This window comes from Notechis scutatus, chromosome 1 (genome assembly GCF_049901735.1).
Source record: "Notechis scutatus isolate UNSWTSFEM ecotype Mainland chromosome 1, rNotScu1.2, whole genome shotgun sequence".
Lineage (NCBI taxonomy): Eukaryota > Metazoa > Chordata > Lepidosauria > Squamata > Elapidae > Notechis > Notechis scutatus.
Genome location: NC_142009.1, coordinates 146002543 through 146021552, shown reverse-complemented (window position 1 = coordinate 146021552; position 19010 = coordinate 146002543). Strand labels below are relative to the sequence as shown.

At 43.3% G+C, this 19010-nt stretch overlaps 1 protein-coding gene across 4 annotated transcripts in view; it reads left to right on the top strand.

The window, feature by feature from the left end:
- Positions 1–1783: 1783 nt before the first annotated feature.
- Positions 1784–19010, top strand: part of FGF18 (fibroblast growth factor 18) — a 148162-nt gene continuing 130935 nt past the window's right edge. For 2 of the 4 annotated variants that reach the window (XM_087948116.1, XM_026668416.2), the window contains exons 1-2: positions 2577–2982; positions 3338–3374. In XM_087948116.1, the coding sequence (XP_087804242.1) occupies positions 2745–2982; positions 3338–3374 (275 nt within the window). In that variant the 5' untranslated portion in view covers positions 2577–2744. Of the gene's footprint in view, positions 2983–3337; positions 3375–4117; positions 4212–19010 lie in introns of those variants that run through there. The other 2 variants (XM_087948120.1, XM_087948128.1) reach the window with 2 other exon arrangements.

Sequence of the window (19010 nt, the reverse complement as noted above, 5' to 3'; positions counted from 1 at the left end):
GAAGAAAGCAGACGGAAGGAGATGAGATAGAACTGGATTTCATCTGGGGCCTGCTCTTAAAGATGACTTGATATGAGACCTTTAATGTCTAGGTCATTTGAAAAAAAAATCTAGACAGAAGCAAAGCGTCCTCTTGTGTCCAGCAAGCAAAAGGAGTTGGGATTTCCAGCTGAAGCAGGAGGACCCCTCGGGATGGAACACTAAGGGACCTTCTGCTCCGATCTTCCTTTTGGACTCTGTGCTTGTCTCTTCTCCAGGGGACATAAACCGACTCTAATGGGCTCTCCATCCAAGAAGGGCTTTTGTTTCAGGCCAGGAGGTTCCTGGTTCTCCAGATTTTGGCTTGGGCTCCAATATAGGTCAAGTAAGGAGTCCCTTCACACAGTCACAGTCAAACTTTCTTTGATTTCATAGTTTCCTCTTAAACAGTGAAGTTTTTTTAAAAAAATGATCCTAGTTGTCCTTTGGAAAGATGGGGTGACTTCAGGACCCCAGCTCGATAAAATGAGGTGGTGGGATGTCCTCCCAACATAGCAGGGCTGGCTGACTATTAGCCACAGAAAGAGCTCCTCTTGTATCGCGGTATTTATCAAGCTGTTTTCTTACTCACAATTTATATTCGTACCAGACCATATAGGCAATACAGTGTTCTCCTCACCCTGGCCCCATCTTGTCTCCAGCATAGGATTTAAACTTTCTTGTTTCAGAACAACTGCTTAAACTTATTGAGTCCTGCCAGGCAGAGTTAAAAATCATAGTTCTTTCCTATCCCTCTGGAGAAGGGAAGGCCAGATCTTGGGAAAATAATGAGCTTTCTCCCATAGATCATGGGAAGAGTGTGTATGTACAAGTCACATTGATTGGCCCTTGGTCTGAAAGCATTGGCATCCAAGAGTGATGGCCAGGCATTTGGTTAGCATGGAGGATCACAGGATGGAAACCACCATCCAGTCAGCCTAATTTATGGTGGCCATTCTTTTTTATTGAGTTGGAGCCATCTATCCATATCAAAATGATAGCAGCATGACATTTGCTCTTCTCATGGCAGATCCCTATTTCTGCCTTGACTGCCTCAGTTCTCAGGGCCATTGTAGTCAATTAACTTCCTCCTAAGGTAGAAAGAGTGACAAAGCCTAACCAACACTGTCTTTGGACAGTGTTGGAATAAAGTATAAAGGAATAAAGAAGAAAAAGCTATTTAATACCAGCATAGCTAAGGACAACTTAAGCCCTTCTCACTTGTGGACTAAGAATGAGATGAAGGTAATGCCATAAGGAGACACAGCAAGAAATCTCAATGCTGCAGGGCATGTTTGTGCTGTGGTTAGGAACAGGGGGGACACCCATGAATGGTGTTTATTTTTTTAAATAAATTTTATTGATTTTACAATTAAAACAAACCAACAACACATACATAAATGAAAGAGAGAAAAAGAAGAAAGGGAGAAGAAAATAGAAAGAAAAAAAATAGAAAACAATTAAAAACATCATGAATGGTGTTTTAAACCACTAGTAAGAAAATATGTTCAAGATACACCGGCAGATTTCAAGAGGGAAGGCTGGAAAGAGTAGAAACCTAGTGAGGAAACAACATCCTCCCCTCTCCAAGCCTTCTTGGTTACGCATTCCGACGTGCGCTGCTACTGCAGGCAGGGTCTGGGATAAGAGCAAATCAGACAGAGCCAAAGTTCCCAGCTAGTTCAACATCACCTTTTCAATAAGGGCTGACATATATCTGGAAGGCTCATAGGTCGCCAAGGTGGTAAGGCGCTTCTCCTGCACCGCCCGCCGCCCTGTCTTGCTTTTGGAAGGGTAGGCTGCCTCTGGGCATAGCCGATCGATCCGGGCAAACAACCCTCTCGGGAGAGCTCTCTCTCTCTCTCTCTCTTTCTCCCCCTTCCAACCGCCCAGCCTCGGTTTCGTCTGTCAGCCGCCCGCTCTTCCGCACCAAAAGACGGGGGTGTCTTGGCCACACTCGCTTTGTCCCCGAATTGCTGCGGTCGCCGTTGGCTGCCCAGGTGGAGCTCCACACCCGCCACGGGACTGGAGGGAGGCGGGGGCCGGCAGCCAGCTGGCTTCTCGATTGTCCTTCGCCTCCAGCAAGTGCAAGCAGCCGCCAGCACCTCCCTTCACTGGCCGATGATGCGCGCTCTCTCGCGCGGTGGGGAGGATGATGAGAGAAGACAAGAGGGAGGCTAAGGCGGAGAAGGCGCTGAAGCGGCGGCGGGGCAAAGCCGGCGGTGGCCCCATTCGGGTTGTCCTTGGCCGAGCAAGCCCTCGCCCTTTCCTCTTCGATGCCCTCGCCAGGAACCTGTCCGACGTCGCCGGGAGGAGGGGGCAGTTTTGCGCTGGCCGGAGGCTGCGCTCGATCAAGAGGAGAAAAGGGGAGAAAGGCGGAGAGTCCGCTGGGATCCGAGAGCCATCCTTGAGCGCCAAAGCGCAGGCTGGGTCGCAAGGGCTGCTCTTTTGGTCAGGGCAAGCAGCCGGATCGGAGAAAGAGACGGGAAGAATAGGCTGAGAAGAGGGGGGGTGGGGGGAGAGACAGGCGACCGGGGGGCAGGCTTGTTTGCTGACGCTCGGAAGTTGCTGACAATCAAGCAGGACCTTCGCCGCTCCAGAGACCGAGCGCGAGGGAGTGAGAGGGAGTGAGACACACGCACACCCGCGCGCACGCACACACACACACACATCCATCCCCAGACCAGGAGGAGGAGGAGAGAGGGGGGAAGAGAAGAGGAGAGCTGATGTCTAAGGGAGTCACTCGGTGGAGGCAAAGCAGGCAGGCTTTCAACTTCTCCTCACTGCTGCTGAGCGCCAAGCGAGATCACTGGAAAGCGGCGGAGCTTCCCGGAGCAGGACCCTTCCCATGGCCAGCCTGCGGCGGAGGATTTGACGCCGTTCCCTTGAAGCCACTTGACCTACCTCCGCCGCTCCACCTCACTCAGCGATGTCTTATTCCCCGCTCTCCGCCTGCACTTGCCTGTAAGGATAGTGGCGTTCTCTCTCTCTCTCTCTCTCCCCCCACCCGGCCAAACTCCTGGCGTGCGCGCTTGCCTGCCTGCCTGCCTGCCTGCCTTTTTTTGCTTTCTCAAAGTCCCAGTTTGGGTGGTTCGGATCTGTTGCGGTGGCTGGAGTGGGGGGGGAGAAGGGCCGGGGGGGTGGGGGGTGGGGGGCGGCGGCGCGGCGGTGGCTTTCCCCTGAGGAAAACAAAGCGGTCCGGCTCTCTGACGGTATTCCTCGCGACCGTTATAAACAAAGCCACCCCGCGTGGGTCGAAGTTTCGCCGTTTCACCTCGCCCTCTGATCTTTTTTTTTTTCCTCACTCCTTTCTCCTCAGATGGTTACATTACCTGCTGCTCTGCATCCCAGCTCAGGTAAGTGTGTTGCTTCCCCCTCCTCTTCCCCGCTCTGACTCTTCCTCCCCATCACCACCCACCACTCTTTCCGTTCCTCTGAGGCGCCGGCGTAGATTTGGGGCATAACCGAGGAGGCACCTTTCATAGAGAGCTACTACTGCTCCCTTGTAAAGGTCCCGGGCGTTTTGTATACTGTAGTCTGAGGGTTTATTCTACCCTTGCTCTGCGGATAAAAGCGGCGCCTCTCGCTCGCCGAACGTTTTTTCCCACTTCTTCTTCTTCAGCTGGAGCCGCAAGTGTAAATCAAAGCACCTTCTCCGTTGTTTCCCCCCACCCCACCCCGGAGCCACTGCGCCCGGCCGCTCCTTCCCACACGGCGGCCGTCGCCTGGTGGACGACAGGAGCCTCCTTTGGTAGCGAGCGCTTCTGCGGAGGGCCTGAGAGGCCGGCTAACGAGGTGAGAAGGAAAAGTTAGCCGCCGCCGCCGCCAACCTTGTGGAAAGTGCGGGCAGGAGCTTCTGTTCTGGGAGCCCCGGAGGAGGGAAGGGGGGAGGGAGGGAAGGAGCTTGCGTGCGGTTGCAGTTTTGGTCAGTCAGCTCAGCCTTGAAAGCGCAGGAGTTTCTTCCCCATAGCCGGACGTACGCGAGGGAGGGAGAGGGAGGGCGACCGACAATGGAATCGAATGGGCCAAGTTCCTCTCCCCCACCCAACCGTCGTTTCTTAAGAGAAAACCAGCCCGGATGCGGGAAGGAGGGAGGCGGGTCGGCGAGAGATAGATTGGAAAAAGAAAGAACTTAGAAGCGCCGCTTTACTCTCCGCGTATTCCTGTCCCTCGATACCTGGGAGGGACGTGAGGTGAGGAGAATCGTCATAATAAAAAGGACGGTGGAGGGTATTGTCGATCCCGTTTTTTTTCCAGGGCATTCCACGATTTCGGCCGTGCTTTCTTTTTGGTGTGTGTGTGTGTGTGCGTGTGTCTCCTCACACAAACGGCTAGAAACTGAGGTAAACGCAACACGTGCGAGCAGCTCCGCCCCGCGATCCGGACGGTCCCAGAGTTGGCAGAGCAGGTGCCTTGCGCCCCCCCCCACATCGCCTGGAGGCCTCCCCGGCATCCTTGCGACGCGGGTTCCCGCTCGAGTTGCTCTGGCGCAGCTCCGCCGGCCGCACCTTTCCCAGCTCGCTGCTCCGACCTCCTTCCTTCGCGCCCGGAATGCACCTGTTTGCCAGGCTTCTCTCTCTCTCTCTCTCTCTCTCTTTGCGGGTCGTTGTTTTCCGCCTTAGGAAGGAAGGAGCTCAGCCCCCGGGGTGGGTGAGGGGTGGCTGGCAGGGAAATCTTGAGTCATCTGGCGAGCCGTAGCCTTTTACCTTCCCTGGTGGGGGGACCTCCAAAAAACCAACAAACCACGATCCAGTTAGAGTAGGGAAAAACCAACAACAACAACCCGGGAACGGGACTCTGAAGGGAAAGTGAGGGCGAAAGCGAGAGGGAGAAAAAGGGGGGGGGGGAAGCGGCAGAAAGCGACACTCCGAGCTTGGCTGGAAACGAGTTTGCGGTTGGAAGGAAAGGCGTTTGCGCGCGGCAAATGGGCGCACTTGGCAGGGGGAAGGAAAAAAAAAAAAAAGAGGAGCCCTCCCCTTTCCCCCTCCCTTCTTCTCTTTTTAATTTGTGCGGTAACTGAAGTTAATCCTCCCTCCTCCTTCGCCAACTTTTATCGGACCCCTCCTCTTGTCCACTCGTTGCTTTTAGTGAATCAGAAGGCTTTTGGCTGGTTGCCTGCAAAGCACTTGCTAAAATCTGATCTCTTACTTCAGCAGGAGCCTTAAAAAACTTGGGAAGTTATTGGCATTTATACAGTTGGAGCTCTCAAGCCTTCCAAAGTAATAAAGTAATGAAGGGGAGGGGGGAGAAGGGGGAGGAGAGAGAAACTCTCTGTACTTTCCTACTATTAGAACCATACTTTATTTAGTGCTGATTGTGCAACATTCCGTGCATGGGAGATCTGACAGGCGGATTTACTCTGAAGAAATGAAAAGTCAGGCTTTTCCTTCTCTCTTCTCTTCCTCGGAGGGCAGAGCGCTGAAAGGGGATTGAGGTGGGGGAGGGAGGTCCGGATTCAAATTCTCATTGGACTTCGGAGTCTCTCCTGGGTGGGACAGGGGGTATTTTGAACCAATCCTTGTCTCTCAGTTCAATCTACTTCGCAAGGCTACTGGGAAGCTTAACAGAAGAACAGAGTTGGAAGGGGTCCCCGTGGAGGTCTTCTAGCCCAACCCCCTGCTGAAGCAGGAAACCCTATATATCATTTCAGACAAATGGTTCTCCAGTCTCTTCTTGCACCCACAACTTCTGGAGGCAAGCTTACTTTCCTGTCTAAGTAAAATAAACCTTACTTTTCTGAACTGCTCAAGTCTGTCAAGATTCTTCTGAATCTTGAGTCTGTCTTCCAGAGAGTTGGCAATTCTCCCCAGCTTGGCATCATCTGCAAATTTCTAGACCTTTAAATAGTTCATTTATGAACATCAACCAGAATAGAGCTGAAAGGGACCTTGGAGGTCTTCTAGTCCAGCCCTACAATGTCGGAGCACTTACATCTTCTGAAGGCAAGTTGTTCCACTGATTAGTTGTTCTAACTGCCAGAAAATTTCTCCTTAGTTCTAGACTGGTTCTCTCTTTGAGTAATTTCCATCCACTGCTTCTTGTTCTGACTTTGGGTGCTTTGGAGAATAAGTTGACCTTTGTGACAGCCACTCAAATATTGGAACACTGCTAGTCCTTATTTTCATTAAATTAGACCTACCCAACTCCTGCAACCATTCTTCGATTGCCATTGGTTCCTGCAGAATAAGTGGGATGTAAACTCGCAAAGAACCAGGTCAAGTTCAAGAAATAAAAACAAAAAGAAAGCTAGGGTGCCAAAGCAGCAATGACAGCAATCAAGGTTCTAGCCTGCGGCTTTCCTGCACTTCAGCCTTAGGTTAAAGAGGTGGGGAGGTGGAGATAGGAGAGGATAAGTCAGGTTCCTTGTACAAATCTTGAGTGTTGAGGCAGGACCTGGGAGGTCTAACCCTTGGGAAGGACTGTATTGTCAGTCAGTTGATCAAACAAAGAAATATGTGAGAAATGGGTTCCCCTCATTCATCTTCTGATCTTCTTGTCTTTCAATAGAGGCCTGTTATAATAGCTATTCCTTTACAAAGCCAAAACATTCTATTAGTTTTGCTCAGAAGCTTTGGTAGTTAATGTGGATTGTCTTAGTGAGACAATGAAAACACAGCTACATGGCTGCTGGTTGTGTTTTGTTTTTTTCAGCTTTGCAGTCTGGCTTTTCTGGGATTGATTTGATTTGGATGACTAGATTGGAGGTTGATGGAGAGATTGGAGTGGCTTTTGAGTACAATGATTTTCTTGGGAAAAGGTTAGCATTTGATGACCTGACATTAAGACTATATTTAGATTTAAAACGATGACTTAGATTTATGCCAGGGACATTAAATTGTTGCTAAAAGGCCTACGTTGTATTAATACAGACAATTTGAGATTGTTTCTCAAAGGGCCAACAATAGTTTTATACTGGTTCCCATCAAACTATAGGAATTATGCCAGCAAAGCAAACCTGTTTAAGGAAAGGGTTTTATACAGTACATTGACGGCATGTTACTTGGTATTTTCTTTTATTACACTAGGCTATCATATGATTCTTTACTTTGCGCTTGACACGTTGCATGAAGCCAACTGTTCAAGTTTGTAAAACATGGTTTCAGTTTTGTGAACCCAATCAATTATGGTTTATTTATTGGCTGGCTTATGCAAACAGGTGTGCAAATAGCATAATCTCTGATACCCACCAATAGCTGGCAGCTCTTAAATTATGATGCCATCGTGCACTAATCTTAAAATGCCACTGAGTTTACATTTTCATTATCTGAAATGGCTCTCTGAATGATTTCATGATCAATAACCAGAGATGAGGAAGAATGTTGCACACGCTGCACAGAGGCTTTAATTCATCTAGACTTTGGTAAAGCCAAGAAGTTCTAAAGAGTATAAAGGATGTATTTTAATAAGTGCCTCTTGCTCTCTGAGGAAGAACAAAAAGACCGAGAACCAGACTTTTTCATTGGTTAAGACCATACAATTGAGACTGGAAGTCCTTGGTTCAAAGGTCTGCTCAGCCATAAAAAAATAATTGAGTGATCATCAACTCTCAGTTTAATTTTCCTCCCTGATTTGTTGTCGTAATAAAAGATGTGTGCTTTTTTGCATGTGAGTGGGCCTAAAACATCCCACGACAGGATGAGACAGGATGAATTTGTGTGGTTTAAGAGATGGTGGCTCTTCATTCACAAATTCATAAGGGATGGCACTGAGCTAATAGCTTCATACTGATGATGATCTAAGGCAGGGGTGTCAAACTCTCATCATCATGTGACGTATCAGAACATCCTTTCCCCTTCGCTAAACCAGGTGTGGCCATCATGGAACACATCTGGCCACGAGCCAGGAGTTTGACAGCCCTGATCTATAGCATACATCTTACAGCATCTTTAAAAGGTCACCTATAAGAATAAGGAAGGCTAACCTTAGCCAAAAGACTGATAATAAGCTAGGTCTTTCGATTTAGATTAATCTTTCTTATCCTGGTGTTTTTTCAAATATTCAGCAGCATTCCCTGGGTGATGGGACTCACGATCTGATATTTTGGCTTATCTAGCCTGAAAAGCATTGGTTTGGGAAGAACAAATTAAGTTGTGCATAAGAGCTAAAAAGGTCTGCCTCTCAACCATGGTTTTGGTACTTTTTTGTGAGATTTTTCACAGTATCCAGTATTATTTTTGGCTCTGCTAATAGTCAGGTGTCAATCAGCTAGGTCTTACTACAATCTTATGCTAGAAGTTCATGATGAGACTTCCCCCCCACCCCACTTGGCAGGCCTTTCAGCTTCAGGGAGGGGGGGCACTTGTATATTTATTTTGGAGGGTGGGGAGACATTTTTCTGTTTGCCGCCTTGATGTATTGAGTGAAGTCCAGCAGATATCCAGCAAAATGCATACAATCACTGGAATAGAATCCTCTTTATTTTTGAAGACTCTTCTCCATGCCTCCCCATACTCCCAAGAAGACGGCCGAGGAACCTTTGAAAACAAATTTGAAGGAGTTAGAAATAAGGGGTATTTGATATACCCTGGTGCTCCTCCTTCTTTGGCATGTTGCAGAGTTGAAGAGTACTGCAAAGTTTGGTGGTCAAGTGGCCAAGAAATTTAATTTGTTTCTGTTGGCTAAAATTACTGTAACATTTGGTGATCCAGCAGTAAAGCTATGTTGCCAGTACTATTAATGATCTGCTGGACTTGGGAAATTTAAGCACCTAGATTTTTCTTTTCTTCTTTAAATGAATGTTTCCATCAGTCCATGGAAGCTTGGAAGTAAATGCCAAATTTATGGAAATGTCTTTTGGGGCTAGTTTGAGAACAAACAGTAATACTTGGCTTGGCAGTAGGTAGGCTCAGCTGAAATAAGGTGATGAGTGGGGTCACCACATTTTATGAGTGCGGTGGAAAGATTAAAGAAGGCACAGAACCAAAGGAAAATACAAAGCCTTCAATATGCGAGATAACAGCGAGGATGGAATAGGCATGTGCAGAGAAAGATCTTGGAGCTGTTTCCGTTTCTTATGCTTCGACATGCACTGTGGTTGCGGTTTCCTATGTCTCCAATCCATAAGAGCAGTGAGAGAAACTCTCATTTTTATTATATACTGTCTGGTGGACCCACGGTTGCCTAGGGGCAATTCTACCTGAACTTGCTGCTTTGCTGTTTCCAAGAGTCAGGAGTGTTACAAGAATCATGTGCTGTGTGAAGGCCTTGATTTGTCAATGTTCTGGATGCAGGTCTTGTGAAGGTACCATGAGCAACTTGAGTGTTCGGGCAATGAAGCAATTAAAAACTGCCTGCATATCCAAGTCCTTGTAATGACTTAGAACAGCTATGCAGCTGGACAGAGCTGAGTATGACTGAGCATCGATTGGTTTGGCTTTGTGGACCCTTTGGGACTTCTGAATGTCAGGATTGGCCAGTCATTTTTTTGTGAAGTCATTTGAACTGCTTACAAGAGCAAAGAACTATTTCCAGGTATACACAACAAGAGATTGTTCTGTAGGGGATAAAGATATGCTGTTGTCTGAAAGAACAGCAGAGGAACCCCAATTTTGCAAAATAGGATTTGAGTGGTAGGATGCTGTGAGAGGCCATTAGTTTTGCTGGACATGTTTCTGTCTTAGATGGATTTGATGCATGCCAGAATTTTCAGCCATTACCAGCGGAGACTCTGTGTGTGGGCCATGACTGTGTGCTCATGATCTTGCACCTCATATTAATACTTCTGAGAGGTTCAGGTCCCCATTCAAGTAAATGTGGAGAAGCTTCATTGTTTCCTTTGCAGTCACAGCAAGTAGAAGAGCATGGGGGTTCATATGCAGCATCTCATTACAATGGTAAAAACAAAACAGTAATTCTTGTGTTGCAGCCTCAGAATACCAGATATATTTCTTACACTTTATTTTGGGCAGCATTCCACTTTTATATCAGGAAAGATTCATTAGGAAGACAATTGAATGTGTTCAGCAAAACTAGCTTTCTAGTTTTCCCTTGAGCTTGGAAAAGTAATTACATATTGGCAGAATTTAAAACACTAATGAAGAAATGCTGTGAGACAAGCAAAAAGGAACCGCAATCCATTACACAAATTAAATACTTTGCGTTACTGCAGTTAAGGTTACTGCATAGTAATAATTGTTCTTTTCTTCCCCATTATTGCTAATCAGAGATTAACACATATCAGTGGTAATATTTAGATGTTCTCTTATTATTGGGCATGCATTTAACCAGGGCAATTCTATGCATGTTTACTTAAGAAGTGAACCTCACTGAATCCTGAATGTGGTATCATTGTTGGTATGGATGAAGTAGATGCTGGGTTAGATGAACCAGTGTAGGCACCTGGGCTGATAGAGCTCCATAGGGACCAAGCATTGGAATGGAATGGGTCCATTAATGTAATCTTAAATCTTCCCCCTGCATATATCTTCGTATGGTGGCTGGTTTCCGAACATAATTCAAAATATTGCTGTTTAACCCTTACATAGCGTGGGAACATCTGATTACTTAAAAGAATATCTTCTGGATGGAATTTCCTCAACCCCACTACAAAAAACCCCCTGTTTCTAGTGCTTGTCTCAGTTACTATTGGATGAGATCAGAGTCCCTGCTTTGTATGTGACTGCGCAAGTAGGAATTAAGGTGAAATCAACATCACAGGAAAGAATTATGTAGCCCGTCCCAAGACAGCAGTGAGTCACAGTCCCACAGGATGTGTCCCTAAACTATGAGAATAATGCTCAAACTGCAAATTAGAAAATGAAAAAGGCACCAGATCCTAATAGGGATTCTTTTTTTAAAAAAAAACGTAAAACATTGTATTTGTTTCTGAGAATGAGATGAACATGTTATAAACAACAGCCTAAGCAATGGTATTTCATGTTGAATCAGTTGCCATCCACAGATGGATACAAATTCAGACCTGAACTTATTATTTCTTTCCTCTCCTCGATAATAACTTAAATATTTTCATTTAGAGAATACCGTAGCCATTTGGGGGGTTTGGAAATGTTTGGAAGTTCAAAGATTTAAGGCTTGAGTATTTAATAGGCCAACCATCTGAGAATAAGTAATACATCCAAGATAAATGGAATAGGAGCCCACTTCTCATTCATTTCAGTATTTAAAGATATAACAGCTTACTCCTGATCTCGTTCAAAGTACTGTATGTCTTCAGGTTAATTCTCTCAGTTCTGAAGAGGAGATGATCAGTCTGAAGACAAACTGACAAAATATATAATGTCTTGTTTCATGATAATCTTTAATAAAAGAAATTGGTTAATTTTTTAAAATCCATTCTATTAGAAATTTTAGCTTGTATCAACAGAAAAATTTTGTCATGAGTTTTGTATTTGACTGTAATTTTGTATTTGACTGCAGTATGTGACTGTAATAAAGAATGATTGGATAGGAGTTACATCAACTGAGAGATGGGTGCTTCTGGTAAAGTTTTCAATGGAGATTCTTTTCTCTCCCCCCACTTTTCATATAATCTTATAAGGCAATGGCCCCAAACCTTTTGGGCACCAGAGATTGGTTCTGTGGAGAGAGGGTTTTCCGTGGATCAGAGGGAGTGTGGTTTCGTATGCTGCCTGCATCGCACAGATGGGGTTTCACTTGTTTGTGCAGTCCGATTTCTGGCACGCCGTGGATGAGTTCCGATTCATGGACCGGGGTCACCCTCCCACCCTCCTACCTCTTTTCTTGGTACTGCTGGGAGCCATTCATACGGAAGAAGTGAAAGTTGTTTGGCAGCATTTATCCTTTAAGAAGTCCTTCTGAAAAAAGTTCTTAAAAACAATGGTACAGATTCACTAAAATGTCCTGTTTGGCACAGTATGCAATCAGGGCACACTGCACCAATGTATTATTAGACTTGTACTGAGATTAATGGAAAATTATTGAGATACATCGTAGGAATAACTTATGAAATGTTTTCCCCAATTTACAGCAAAGGTAGAGATAGCTTTTCCACAAGTAGCAACATAAAAGCAGCTATTTTAAGCAGCTGCTTCATTTCCTAACTGGCTTACTGGTGTCAGTCTTCAAATAATGGCAAATATTTTGGTGGTTCCAAACATCCCAGAAAGAGGAGCCAAGGAAACAACCCTGGGGAGCACCCAAATGCTCAGTAAAAATAGGAGGTAAATACAAAACTACAAACATGGATAAGTCTGGTGCAGCTATGGGATGAAATCTAACCCAGAACAAGTTTTGTTAGTAAATGGTCATTACCTTTGAATTGCTAAGAAGAAAAGGCATTGGGACTGAAGGTTTTAATAACAGCAATTGCAGGATAAGCAGCTGAAGGATAAGAAGGATAACCTAAGGATAAGCAGCTGAAGACTAATGTAGCTGCTGGGATAGTCCTCAGACTTGCTTTGTTCTTGCTGTGTAGCCTGGACTTTCCCCCTCCCAGCCTTGCCCTTGTCCTCAGGAGAGTCTGTCCTCTCTTGCCGTGAACTAACTAACTAACTAACTTTCTTTCTTTCTTTCTTTCTTTCTTTCTTTCTTTCTTTCTTTCTTTCTTTCTTTCTTTCTTTATTCATTTATTTATTTATTTATTCATTCATTCATTTATTTATTTGGATTTGTCAATCGCTTACAAGATAATAGGTATAAGTATATACATAGTTATGAATACATGAAATGGGTACATATAAGAAAAATAAAAGAAACAATAGGACAGGGACAGTAGGCACATTGGTGCGCTTATGCACGCCCCCTACAGACCTCTTAGGAAAGGGGTGAGGTCAATAGTAGACAGTCTAAGGTTAAAGTTTTTGGGGTTTGGGGAAGAAACCACAGAGTCAGGTAGAGTATTCCAGACATTGACCACTCTGTTGCTGAAGTCGTATTTCCTGCAATCAAGTTTGGTGCATTTAACCTTGAGTTTGTATCTATTGTGTGCTCTTTTATTGTTAGGGTTGAAGCTGAAGTATTCATTGACAGGCAGGACATTGCAATGTATGATTTTATATACCATACTTAGATCAGACCGAAGACGGCATAATTCAAGGTTTTCTAGGTCTAGAATTTCAAGTCTGATGGCATAAGGTATTCTACAATGAGTAAAGGAGTGAAGAACTCTTCTTGTGAAATATTTCTGGACGTTCTCAACTGTGCTAATATCAGATCCGTAATGTGGGTTCCAGACTGATGAGCTGTATTTGAGTATTGGTCTAGCAAATGTTTTGTATGCTCTAGTTAGTCATGTGATATTACCAGAGAAAAAGCTACGTGGGATTAGGTTAACAACTCTTAATGCCTTTTTGGCTATGTAGTTACAGTGGGCTCTAGCACTTAGATCATTAGAGATGAGTATTCCAAGGTCCTTTACAGAGCTTGGATCATCAACAAGGTCTTGACTATTCAGCCTGTATTTTATTTTCTGATTTTTTTTTTGCCAATATGTAGGACGGAGCATTTATTTGTTGAGATTTGAAGTTGCCATTTGTTTGACCATTCTGATACACAGTCAAGGTCTTTTTGAAGGGTAGCAGTATTGTCGGTGGTATTGAACAGCTTTACATCATCAGTGAAAAGAACGCAGTTGCTCTTAATATGACCACAGAGGTCATTTATGTAGAGTATGAACTTCCCTTGCCGAGCCTCTCCTAAATCCCAATACCAGACTGCCACCACATTGATTAGTGGCAGCAGCCATAAAGGCCTATTGTGTGCTCATTTGTTCCACCGTAAGCCTGTGGGTAATGAATATTGTCTTGGGTTCCTAGTTGGCCAGGTGCAACCACCCAAATTCACGGTGGCTGCTATAGCCTACCTGATGGGCTCTCTCTCTCTCCCCCAACAGGGGCAGGAGATTGGACATCTAAAGAAATGACCGGCTGTCTGAGGCTGCCCAACAGTTTCCTTATTGGCATTCAAAGGCATCACCTTAGGATGGAGAGCAACATAAAAGGAAAGAGGAAGGGCCCAGCTTAGGCTGTCATGGTCTGAGTATTTTTCTTTGTGAGAGGGCCTTCCAGTGATCAGAATCTGGGTGGAGGTGGGAGGTCTGGGAAAAGGCTGCCTACTTTTCTTCCTTGTTCAGGAAGGAGGGTCCCAATTTTCAGGACTCCAGAAGCAAATCCCACTTTGGCTTTTATTATCACAGCGGTTTCCCCCCACTTTCCCACACTTCCTCCCCCCATACATTAAAAATGTTCTTTTGTGGCTGGGCAAGGCCTCTACAGAGTTTTCACAATGAAAATCTCAGACAAGACTTTGTTCAGGAATATCAAACCAAAGGGAGAAAAAATTAGAGATCAAGGAAGGCAAACGAAGTGAAACAAAATTATGGTTTATTGGTTCATTTGTCGAATGAATGAATGAATGAATAGATAAGTACATAGACTTTTCACCTCTCAGTTTGGTTCAAAGGTTTCAAAAGGAAAGCATTAGAGCCTCTGTAAAAAAAAAACACAAGAAAAGAAGGAAAGAAAAACCTTTCAAAAGAACGGGATGTCATCAGTTAAGATTTTTGATGACTAAAATAAAAATAAAGGATGGCATAGGATATTCAATATTCCTTCATCATTCTTAAACATACATTTGCTTCATTTGTTCACAGAAACAATTGATTAGAAAGAGAAACTTTCTAACTCGGCAAAAAACAATAAACAGCTTTATAGTTTCTTGAAAGCCTAATGTATTGTTACGGAATAATACATTTTCTTGAACTCCAGTCCACTTCATCAAAAATATACTTAAAACAAATATTTTGAGCATTTAGAATAACACAGTTTGGTGGAAATGAAAAGAGCATTTGTTAGCATTATAATTATCCTGGCTTATATGGCAGAAAAAAAACCAGGTTCTGTGCCTACAAATAAATGTACAGAAAGCAATCTTGTTCATTTATACCAGTTTATTGGGGTTGAATGGGAATTTGCGAGACAGAGGTGAGGAGATCAGCCATGAAGTGAGCAGATACAAAAAAAAAACCGAGCCAAAATTCCCTGTGTGCAACGGTGCATTCCTACTTGCATACAAAAAAGAGTGGAGCCCATGTCCCTCCCTTTCCCTCCTCTAGAGAGATAAGACACTACACAGGATTCCCGAATGACCACAAACTGGTGAAATAGTAGGAGGACCATGGGAGAAAAATCAACTTAAACCCCTCTATGTTTAGAAGTCCCCAATCTCTCCTTTAGATCCCCAGTCTCTCCTTTAGGATATGTCATTGAACCATGGGACTTCTCCAGAGAATCACCAAGATCGTTTTTCCTACTGCACCATTTGCTAATGAAGCAACAGGGTTGGCCTGACTGTTCAGCAGGATCCATCCTTATGTACCTAGCAAGGAAGGGGGGCTTCCTAATTAGTTAGAGCCATTAGCCAACCAGAAAAGGGAATCAATCGATGGCTACTCTCCTAGAACAGAAAAGCAGGGTTGGGGGCAGGCAGAAGCATAGCCCTTACCACCTCTTGATTCACTTTTTGAAGATGAATCTCACCTTGCTTCATTGTAATGCTGGTGACTTTAACCCTGCTAGTGTTGCCCTGCAATTTTCTCCCTCTGTTCTCCAAACATATTCTTCCCTGGACAATGGTGAGGAGCAAGGATTCCCTGCCCAGACCTTGTTATTTTGAGAAAGGAAGGAGGCATCTGAAAGGCAAGCCCATGTCAAACTTGACCTTTACCTGACATAAAGTAGATTTTGGAAATAAATGTCATGCCCTTTCCCCCCCTCTGGGTGGGATTCCCCGTTCATTTGAATAGAAGGGGACTGCCCTCTTTGGCATAATGAGTGCTATTCTCCGTGGTGGAAGCTGGGATGGCTCTGCAAATAAAAAGGATCAGGGGATCTCATTACATCCTAAAATGATTTGTAGCATCTTGAATGAGGTGGGATCCATCAATCTGTTGTAGGCGGGTCATGAACATGTGTCCATGACAGTGTGCTCTAAAGGACAGAAAACTATTTCAGTTAGTGACACAAACTATAACAATGTAAAAGTCTAAGAAAACTGTTAACACTAATATTTACAACATGCATTTATTAGATCTATATCCTGATTTTCTTCCAAGATTTCAAAGTAGCACTGCATTGCTTATACAGTATATTTCTGCAATACAACAACTATGAGGTAGACTGGACTGAGACAGAGTAAGTACCGTGTTTCTCATATAATAAGGCTGGGTCTAATTTTAATTGGGAAAAAAAAAAAAAAAAAAAAAAAAAAAACAAAAAAAAAAAAAAAACAAAAAAAAACAACCCCCCCCCCCCCCCCCCCCCCCCCAACCCAAACTTTTTTTTTAAAAAAAAAAAAAAAAAAAAAAAAAAAACCCCCCACACCCCCCCTCAAAACACGTAACTCTAGTAAGCTTCTATGTCTAAGGGTGGACTAGAACTTGTCTCCCTGTAGGAACACTCCAATACCCTAATCCAGTGTTTCTCAACCTTAGCAACTAGTGTGGATTTCAACTTTCAGAAACTCTTAGCCAGAGCTAGCTGGTGAATTTTGGCACTGCCCTAATCACTAATTAAGGAAATAATGCAGTCAACATCATTTAGCCCATAATAAGCCAGCTCTCAGTGTTGTTACAAAGAAACAAGTGTGCATACTTGGCATTGCAATGGCTAGAGATAGAAGGATGAATGAGAAAAACTGGAGAAACTAGGAAATATAAAGACTTTCAAACAGAGGTCAAGAGAATGTGGAAAAAGAAAATGGTGCCAATAGTTGTTGGTGCATTTGGTGTCATACCAAAAAACCTGAAAAACCACTTGGACACAATAGGAATGGACAGAATTTCAATAATTCAAGTCATCAATTACAAAAAGTTGTATGACTTGGAAGATTCAGAAAAACAGGCAAACATTGTAGACTAGTGGTTGGCTAGCTCTAGCTAACTATTTGGAAGAGAGTTCCCACTTCATATTAACTACTTAGTCTATTTTGTAAATTTGGATGATTTAGGGTAAGCAAATCTGTTCCCTCAAGATTGGAAAGGTTTCATTAATTGACATGTCCTTCCCTTACATTATTATAGTTCATTGGGAAGATTGGAAAAGCTTAATATAGTAGTTTGTACGTGAGGCAGTATTTTTTAAAGAAGGAGCAGTGAATAGGTTATGGTCTTCTATGATCCTATAATTCAGGTGCAAAAATTGTGGTTTGATCCAACATGTCATGACCTCCAGCATCAGTTCTTACTTCCCTCCCTCCCCCTCCCGGTCTCCAAGTGGATGGTGCCAAAGATCCCCCCCCGGTGGCATAGGGTGGTAGTTAAGAGGTATCTTCCAAATGATTAAGACGTACATTTCACCCCTTAAAACTCCTAAAACCCATTCACCAATGAACTCTTCTTATTTTTTGGAGCACAGCTGCTGTATATATTGAACAAAGCCCAACAAAGTAACCCAAATTAGGCACTGTTATCTTAGTACCTCACAGGAATTTCAAAAGAAATTCAATAGAAGTAGTAGACTGATACATTCCTAGAAAAAAAGAGAAAGGGGATACAGGTTTCCATAAAATTTGCAAATGCAAATTTAATTGTAAAAAGTCATGAATAGACTTTACAAATTGACATGGTAATTGTGTCAATTTTATTTTTAAATGTGCAGTTCAATGCATATTTATCTGGAAATAAGTTAATTGGACTTAATGGGACTCACTTGGTTTAGCATGAATAGATCAGGCTATATTTTTATTGTATTTTGTAGCCCATGATGCTGTGTCAAAATCTGTTGGAAATTTCCTAAGATGTTCTTCCCCTGTGAAAGAGGCTATTATTATACTTCTACTTTGTTCTCAGGATGATTTAGAATTGGAAGAATGTAAGTTGAATGTAGAACTGACTTTATTATTGTTAGGTGGTAGAAAGTGCTGGTGTTGACTTATATTATACACAACTTCCCATTGTCCTGAAAACTTTCTAATCTGAATAAAATAAAAAAACAGCAAAGAAGGACTTCCCTCATGGTCCCCTTGTGGTATTCAATGGAAATGTGGGAAATGAGGGAGGCTAAGACTCTGGGAGATACGACTGTACACTGAAAGACAAGTCACAACCCTATCCCGACCCCCAACAATTGCCTCAGCAAGCTCCTAACTCAATTAAAGGTGAGAACCTGCAGTTAACTCATGAGAATTCTGAAACCTTGTTTGAAATGTTGGTTTTTAAAAAAAGAGGAAATGAAATTATTTCTTTTTCATCAGTCTAAGTTAGAATAGTCAGGCACTTTGATTAAAGTCAACTCCAGAGGAGTTGTTCATTTATTGTTTTTATTCTTCCTTTTAGATTTTTAAAAACATATTTTATTAGTTGTTTAATGGAATGTTATTTTTGTATTTTATATTTCTTTTATTTTTACATTCCTTGTACCCCACCCTCCTTATGCTTTTTGACCACAGTGAAGGTCGATGTGATTTGATTTGAACTCTGGAAAGAAGCTGGCTGCTTTGAAAGAATTTCCATGGTATTAGAACTCCTGTAAGCCAGAGTTTGATGAAACCCCTCAACATATTTCTTTCATGCTGGTCATTCATTTTTACATTTAGTCCATATTCATTTATCACTCATTCATTCTTGACCCTATCCATACATACTTTTTGGGTATCCTAGTTTCACTGCATTGAGTTTACTTTTTATTTCTCCTGACGTATCCCAAACTCATTTTCCAATTTAACTTTTTATTAGTTTATCAAAATATAAAATACAAAGGGAAAAAACATGGAAAAGTAAGAAGAGAGGGAGGGAAAAAGAAGGGATATAATGTAATGGGAGAAAACAAAAGAAAAGAAAAAGAGTCGGAAGTTGGTGCCCAAACTCATTTTCATGTAACAAAATGAACATAAGTACCATATGTTGTTACACAGCCATTTTTGGTTCTTCGATGAACAATAATTCCTCATGATGCGGCATTCATTTCCTTCCTACTAGTAATTTACACAAGTTAACATTTGCTTAACATTCAAGCTACTAAAGCAAATTGTCGTGTCCGTCGAGAAAGGAAGCTCGAGTCAGTGACTTGGTTTCAGCT